Source organism: Coregonus clupeaformis, chromosome 28 (genome assembly GCF_020615455.1).
Source record: "Coregonus clupeaformis isolate EN_2021a chromosome 28, ASM2061545v1, whole genome shotgun sequence".
NCBI classification, from domain to species: domain Eukaryota; kingdom Metazoa; phylum Chordata; class Actinopteri; order Salmoniformes; family Salmonidae; genus Coregonus; species Coregonus clupeaformis.
The window spans coordinates 19,561,359-19,569,880 of NC_059219.1; the positions used below are offsets into that span (position 1 = coordinate 19,561,359).

General features: G+C 42.9%; 1 protein-coding gene across 2 annotated transcripts; it reads left to right on the plus strand.

Annotated features, from left to right (window-relative positions):
* Positions 1–5,412: 5,412 nt before the first annotated feature.
* On the plus strand, positions 5,413–8,154 carry LOC121543366 (pleckstrin homology-like domain family A member 1). Of its 2 annotated transcripts, none has more exons than XM_041853178.1 (2): positions 5,413–6,200; positions 6,943–8,154. In XM_041853178.1, exon 1 carries the CDS (start codon positions 5,452–5,454, stop codon positions 6,172–6,174), a length of 723 nt encoding a protein of 240 aa, XP_041709112.1. In that variant the 5' UTR covers positions 5,413–5,451; the 3' UTR covers positions 6,175–6,200; positions 6,943–8,154. The 2 variants fall into 2 exon arrangements, with proteins under 2 accessions (XP_041709112.1, XP_041709111.1); XM_041853177.1 differs by having other exon boundaries at positions 5,414–6,206.
* The last annotated feature ends 368 nt before the right edge of the window (positions 8,155–8,522 follow it).

Consider the following 8,522-nt stretch of genomic DNA (forward strand, 5'->3'; position numbering starts at 1 on the left):
ACTGTGGATATAGATACTTTTGTACCTGTTTCCTCCAGCCTCTTCACAAGGTCCTTTGCTGTTGTTCTGGGATTGATTTGCACTTTTTGCACCAAAGTACGTTCATCTCTAGGAGACAAAACGCGTCTCCTTCCTGAGCGGTATGACGGCTGTGTGGTCCCATGGTGTTTATACTTGCGTACTATTGTTTGTACAGATGAACGTGGTACCTTCAGGCGTTTGGAAATTGCTCCCAAGGATGAACCAGACTTGTGGAGGTCTACCATTTTCTTTCTGAGGTCTTGGCTGATTTTCTTTTGATTTTCCAATGATGTCAAGCAATGAGGCACTGAGTTTGAAGGTAGGCCTTGAAATGCATCCACAGGTACACCTCCAATTGACTCAAATGATGTCAATTAGCCTATCAGAAGCTTCTGAAGCCATGACATCATTTACTGGAATTTTCCAAACTGTTTAAAGGCACAGGCAACTTAGTTTATGTAAACTTCTGACCCACTGGAATTGTGATACAGTGAATTATAAATGAAATAATCTGTCTGTAAACAATTTTTGGAAAAATTACTTGTCATGCATAAAGTAGATGTCCTAACTTGCCAAAACTATAGTTTGTTAACAAGACATTTGTGGAGTGGTTGAAAAACGAGTTTTAAAGACTCCAACCTAAGTGTATGTAAACTTCCGACTTCAACAGTATATATATACAGTGAGGGAAAAAAGTATTTGATCCCCTGCTGATTTTGTACGTTTGCCCACTGACAAAAGACATGATCAGTCTATAATTTTAATGGTAGGTTTATTTGAACAGTGAGAGACAGAATAACAAACAAACAAAAAACCAGAAAAACACATGTCAAAAATGTTATAAATTGATTTGCATTTTAATTAGGGAAATAAGTATTTGACCCCCTCTCAATCAGAAAGATTTCTGGCTCCCAGGTGTCTTTTATACAGGTAACGAGCTGAGATTAGGAGCACACTCTTAAAGGGAGTGCTCCTAATCTCAGTTTGTTACCTGTATAATAGACACCTGTCCACAGAACCAATCAATCAATCAGATTCCAAACTCTCCACCATGGCCAAGACCAAAGAGCTCTCCAAGGATGTCAGGGACAAGATTGTAGACCTACACAAGGCTGGAATGGGCTACAAGACCATCGCCAAGCAGTTTGGTGAGAAGGTGACAACAGTTGATGCGAATATTTGCAAATGGAAGAAACACAAAATAACTGTCAATCTCCCTCGGCCTGGGGCTCCATGCAAGATCTCACCTTGTGGAGTTGCAATGATCATGAGAACGGTGAGAATCAGCCCAGAAGTACACGGGAGGATCTTGTCAATGATCTCAAGGCAGCTGGGACCATTGTCACCAAGAAAACAATTGGTAACACACTTCGCCGTGAAGGACTGAAATCCTGCAGCGCCCGCAAGGTCCCCCTGCTCAAGAAAGCACATATACAGGGCCGTCTGAAGTTTGCCAATGAACATCTGAATGATTCAGAGGAGAACTGGGTGAAAGTGTTGTGGTCAGATGAGACCAAAATCGAGCTCTTTGGCATCAACTCAACTCGCCGTGTTTGGAGGAGGAGGAATGCTGCCTATGACCCCAAGAACACCATCCCCACCGTCAAACATGGAGGTGGAAACATTATGCTTTGCGGGTGTTTTTTCTGCTAAGGGGACAGGACAACTTCACCGCATCAAAGGGACAATGGACGGGGCCATGTACCGTCAAATCTTGGGTGAGAACCTCCTTCCCTCAGCCAGGGCATTGAAAATGGGTCGTGGATGGGTATTCCAGCATGACAATGACCCAAAACACACGGCCAAAGCAACAAAGGAGTGGCTCAAGAAGAAGCACATTAAGGTCCTGGAGTGGCCTAGCCAGTCTCCAGACCTTAATCCCATAGAAAATCTGTGGAGGGAGCTGAAGGTTCGAGTTGCCAAACGTCAGCCTCAACCTTAATGACTTGGAGAAGATCTGCAAAGAGGAGTGGGACAAAATCCCTCCTGAGATGTGTGCAAACCTGGTGGCCAACTACAAGAAACATCTGACCTCTGTGATTGCCAACAAGGGTTTTGCCACCAAGTACTATGTCATGTTTTGCAGAGGGGTCAAATACTTATTTCCCTCATTAAAATGCAAATCAATTTATAAAAATTTTGACATGCGTCTTTCTGGATTTTTTTGTTGTTATTCTGTCTCTCACTGTTCAAATAAACCTACCATTAAAAAAATAGACTGATCATGTCTTTGTCAGTGGGAAAACGTACAAAATCAGCAGGGGATCAAATACTTTTTTCCCCTCATAGAGTATACTGAATATACCAAACATTAGGAACACCTTCCTAATATTGAGTTGCAACCCCTTTTGCCCTCAGAACAGCCTCAATTCGTCAGGGCATGGACTCTACATGGTATCGAAAGCGTTCCACAGGGATGCTGGCCCATATTGACTCCAATGCTTCCCACAGTTGTGTCAAGTTGTCTGGATGTCCTTTGGGTGGTGGACCATTCTTGATACAAACGGGCAACTGTTGAGCGTGAAAAACCCAGCAGTGTTGCAGTTCTTGACATACTCAAACCGGTGCGCCTGGCACCTACTAACATACCCTGTTGAAAGGCACTTCAATATTTTGTCTTGCACATTCACCCTCAATGGCACACACACAATCCATGTTTCAAGGCTTAATCCTTTATCCTGTGTCCTCTCCTTAATATACAGTTGAAGTCGGAAGTTTACATACACTTAGGTTGGAGTCATTAAAACTCGTTTTTCAACCACTCCACACATATCTTGTTAACAAACTATAGTTTTGGCAAGTCAGTTAGGACATCTACTTTGTGCATGACACAAGTAATTTTTCCAACAATTGTTTACAGACAGATTATTTCACTTATAATTCACTGTAATACAATTCCAGTGGGTCAGAAGTTTACATACACTAAGTTGACTGTGCCTTTAAACAGCTTGGAAAATTCCAGAAAATTATGTCATGGCTTTAGAAGCTTCTGATAGGTTAATTGACATCATTTGAGTCAATTGGAGGTGTACCTGTGGATGTATTTCAAGGCCTACCTTCAAACGCAGTGCCTCTTTGCTTGACATAATGGGAAAATCAAAAGAAATCAGCCAAGACCTCAGAAAGAAAATGGTAGACCTCCACAAGTCTGGTTCATCCTTGGGAGCAATTTCCAAACGCCTGAAGGTACCACGTTCATCTGTACAAACAATAGTATGCAAGTATAAAGACCATGGGACCATGCAGCCGTCATACCGCTCAGGAAGGAGACGCGTTTTGTCTCCTAGAGATGAACGTACTTTGGTGCGAAAAGTGCAAACCAATCCCAGAACAACAGCAAAGGACCTTGTGAAGAGGCTGGAGGAAACAGGTACAAAAGTATCTATATCCACAGTAAAACAAGTCCTATATTGACATAACCTGAAAGGCCGCTCAGCAAGGAAGAAGCCACTGCTCCAAAACCGCCATTAAAAAGCCAGACTACAGTTTGCAACTGCACATGGGGACAAAGATCGTACTTTTTTGAGAAATGTCCTCTGGTCTGATGAAACAAAAATAGAACTGTTTGGCCATAATGACCATCGTTATGTTTGGAGGAAAAACGGGGTGGCTTGCAAGCCGAAGAACACCATCCCAACCGTGAAGCACAGGAGTGGCAGCATCATGCTGTGGGGGTGCTTTGCTGCAGGAGGGACTGGTGCAATTCACAAAATAGATGGCATCATGAGGAAGGAAAATTATGTGGATATATTGAAGCAACATCTCAAGACATCAGTCAGGAAGTTAAAGCTTGGTCGCAAATTGGTCTTCCAAATGGACAATGACCCCCAAGCATACTTCCAAAGTTGTGGCAAAATGGCTTAAGGACAACTAAGTAAAGGTATTGGAGTGGCCATCACAAAGCCCTGACCTCAATCCTATAGGAAATTTGTGGGCAGAACTGAAAAAGCGTGTGCGAGCAAGGAGGCCTACAAACCTGACTCAGTTACACCAGCTCTGTCCGGAGGAATGGGCCAAAATTCACCCAACTTATTGTGGGAAGCTTGTGGAAGGCTACCCGAAACGTTTGACCCAAGTTAAACAATTTAAAGGCAATGCTACCAAATACTAATTGAGTGTATGTAAACTTCTGACCCACTGGGAATGTGATGAAAGAAATAAAAGCTGAAATAAATCACTCTACTATTATTCTGACATTTCACATTCTTAAAATAAAGTGGTGATCCTAACTGACCTAAGACAGGGCATTTTTACTAGGATTAAATGTCAGGAATTGTGAAAAACTGAGTTTAAATGTATTTGGCCAAGTTGTATGTAAACTTCCGACTTCAACTGTACACTGATTGAAGTGGATTTAACAAGTGACATCAATAAAGGATCATAGGTTTCACTTGGTCAGTCTATGTCATGGAAAGAGCAGGTGTTCTTAATGTTTTATATACTCTCTGTGTGTGTGTGTATGTATGTGTGTATATATATATATATATGTATATATGTGTATATATATATATATGAGTTACAGTTCATATAAGGAAATCAGTCAATTGAAATAAAGTCATCAGGCCCTAATTTATGGATATCACATGACTGGGCAGGGGTGCAGCCATGGGTGGGCCTGGAAGGGCATAGGACCACCCACTTGGGAGCCAGACCCAGACAATCAGAATGAGTTTTCTCCACGAAAGGGCTTTATTACAGACAGAAATACTCCTCAGCACCCCCCTCCCTCAGACGATCCCGCAGGTGAAGAAGCCGGATGTGGAGGTCCTGGGTTGGCGTGGTTACACGACGTCTGGCTTATGTTAGAGAAATAGACAATCATACAGCTAAAGCAACTTTGGAATGGCTTCAGAACAAGAATGTGAAAGTCCTTGAGTGGCCCAGCCGAGGCCCAGACTTGAATCCCATTGAAAATCTGTGGAAAGACTTGAAGATTGCTGTTCACTGCCACTCCCCATCTAATTGAAGAGCTTGAGAAAATCCCCAAATCCAGATGTGCAAAGATGATACAGACATACCCAAGATGACTCAAATCTGTAATTGCCGCCAAAAGTGCTTCTACATTACTAAGTATTGATTCAGGGGTGTGAATACTTATGTAAATGCAATATTTCTGTATTTCATTATCAATACATTTGCAAAAATGTCTAAAAACATGTTTCCACTCTGTCAATATGGGTTATTTTGTGGAGATGGATGAGGAAAAAATAAACCATTTAATCCATTTTGAATTCGGGCTGTAACACAAAATGTGGAATAAATCAAAGGGTGTGAAAACTTTCTGAAGGCATTGTATACTTAACTCAAGAAATTCACTCACCTTTAGTTTTTAATAAAATTGTATAGGCCCATTTGATTTCCAAAAAAATACCAATATAACATTCAGAACATTGATCCTCGTTGCACTGTGCTGGAGAGGCCCTCTGACATATGAGTCCTCTTTCCGCTGGATGTCACTCGGGGGGCGGTCCACAAGCTCGAGAAAACCTCAATCAAACTGTGCGTATCAGTCACTCCAGCGACCGCTGCCGACGGGCTAGTACCAAATACCCTGCTCACACATCCACGAGTTCCACAGCACATAGTAACCCACTCACTGCAGTGACCACTTCAGCATCCGATGCCTTTACCTCTACGGGCAAGGAGAAGAAGAAGTGTTTGCATTTGCTGAGGAAATTGGGGCGTTTTCTCAAGATGCTGGAGAACGGCAGCAAGGTGCTGAAAGAGGGGCTTCTGGAGAAGCGAAGCGACGGTTTGCTGCAGCTGTGGAAGAAGAAGCACTGCGTCCTCACGGAGGACGGGGTTCTGCTTCACCCGCCGAAGCAGCACGACCACCCGCACCATCACAACCACCACGGCGGCGGAGACACCGGCAAAGTCAAGGAGCTGCACTTCTCCAACATGAAAACTGTGGACTGCGTCGAGAGGAAAGGGAAATACATCTACTTCACCGTGGTCATGTCGGAGGGCAAGGAGATCGATTTCAGGTGTCCACAAGACGAGGGCTGGAACGCCGAGATAACTTTGCAGATGGTGCAATACAAAAATAGGCAGGCCATCCTGGCGGTGAAGTCAACCAGACAGAAACAGCAGCTCCTCGTTGTTCAGCTCCCGGGACAGAAAATTATTCGGAGCTCGCCAAACGTTGCGTGACCTGCGCCTTGGACATTCGACATGCGGTAACGGTAAGACATCCGAGAGGGGTCTTAGCAGGCTTGATTACTAATTAATACTTAGCCCCTTAGAAGTGGAAATCCTCTGCGGGGAAATTGCTTGGATATACATTCCCCGGCAACGTTTGATATTTGACACAAGGCTCAGGATACGAGGCTCACCTACCCCATAAACATGGGTTTACGCGCGGCGATGTCGGCAGGGGAAGCTTTTATGCAGTTAAATAAGCATGCATTGCTTTCATTGTTCCAGATGCTTGTAGCCTTCTCAAATTACAGTCTCTTACAAACAAAATACACTACATTGGCCACTGCAACAAGGAGAGCTTGCAAATAGCAGAGGTCTTGACTTTTTGCGTAATTACGTGAAATGTTTTATTATTCACTATTATTAGGCTATTATTCATTATTATTAGTAGGCATATTATGGTCCAGTTACCATGGCCACTTAATTGTGCGTAAAAATAAGTCATATTTAATGAAATTGTTTAATATTATATTAATTTTAGAGTGAGGCTCTTTCAAACACTGCCAGTGCTGTCACTGTCTTCTAAACATTATTTGGAGCCATTAGGCTGCGTTTACACAGGCAGACCAATTCTCATCTGTTTCCACTAATTGGGCAAAAGATCAGAATAGGGCTGCATGTGTAAACGCAGCCCAAGAAGGCCAAGCTATACGGAGATTCCTCTTCTCCTCGTGTCACGCACTGCCACCTCTGAGCCGGTCTAATTTATTGTATCCGCAGGTTAATTGGACATTCAGAGGAGGGATCGATGGACTCCGGCTGCATCTGCCCCGCCTCACAAAAGGAGCATCACACCCTGCAGGAAACACCTCTTCGTTTAGCTGTTGTTCGGTCCCAAGAACAGCATCAGTCTTTTCCAAGTACTATTTTCCATTAGAGACTCTTTATTTGACAAAGATGGACACTGATGGACAAAGCTTAGGCCTCCGCAACAGCACGAGTGAAAACAGCTGTATTCTAACGGGCGATTCTCTGCCGTCCCCTTCTTATTTATTAGATTGTATATATGTTTTATCTAAACAGTGTCATTGACGAATGTACAACGTGGTTGTTGCTGGAGTTGAAACTGGAAGGTATTCTTGGAGATTCCTTAGTACAGTATAATGTTTTGATATGGTTGGAAATGAGCCTCAGTATCGTTGTGATCCTAGTGGGATGGTTGATTGTGTTACACCTTTAAGGATATACTGTTGTCCTTTCCTTTCAGTTCTGTTATTTCTTTAGGCGCGAGTAGCACGTCTTATTGTACAAACATGCCATGATACGCGTCCTCGTTCTTTAATTGAACCAAAGATTTATACACTGTAGTTTAATTTTCCTCCATAGTGTAGTTCATTGTAAAAATGGCAGGACGGCAGAGTATGCTCCAATGATGAAGGAAAAGTTGACAAATCTTTTATTTGCTTGATTTCTCCATAAATCTCACTTTTTGTGATATCCTCGTGCCAGATATGGCAGCCATGTTACATTTGCATTATCACTATGGAATACGGTACGACTTTGGGAAGCAACGTGTCAACCCCGCATATTCTTTTGGGAGTCTTACATCTGTACAGATTAGAAACTGCAGTCCTGTTCAGTGGCAACTGATATAAATAAATGTAACCTAGTGAGCAAAACAGGTTGAAAATACATACATTCAATGACAAAAATGGTTGAAATGACTTATTTTCAACCAGTTTTGCCAAGGGAAAGTCATTAGGCTAAAACTCATCACCTAAAATGAATCACCATCTTTTCTGAGGAAGCTATTCTGAGACTGACTGTTGAGTTGTCCCCTCACACCACCCCCAGGTGTGTCAGTGTTGTCCTCACATTAACCAAGTTATAGACCTGTCCTTTTTTACAGAGTTACTGTTATTCATTTGGGTTCATATTTTGATGTGAGAGCTATTTTCATACCTCTGAAATATACATTCCATTTCAAATGAACAGCACCTTGTGTGATTTCCTGCTATGTAGCGCATAGAAACATCTTGTGGGAAAAAATTGTACCATTTAAATCACCAGCAGATGTGTGTGTTGTGTGTGTTCAATAGCTGTGTGCAGTGTTGCCTGTCTCAACCCTTCCATGCTAACAGCCTGTGAACTTTGTCACCCCTATTTCCTGGGCTAAATGTAGAAGCTGTTGCTGTTCTGAGAATAATATTTCACCGTCAGCCTTCGGGCTGAGACAAACTGCCATCCGTGGCGCGACAACACACGTGTCTCCCTGCCTCTCTCGATTACGCCAACTCATTTATACTACAAGGGGTGCAAAATGTGGATGACAGCGCCATTTCTACACATCCGCAGGGGGG

Excerpts from the sequence above, each read along its gene's own strand:
- LOC121543366 (XM_041853178.1), top strand. The coding sequence starts at position 5,452 with ATGAGTCCTCTTTCCGCTGGATGTCACTCGGGGGGCGGTCCACAAGCT.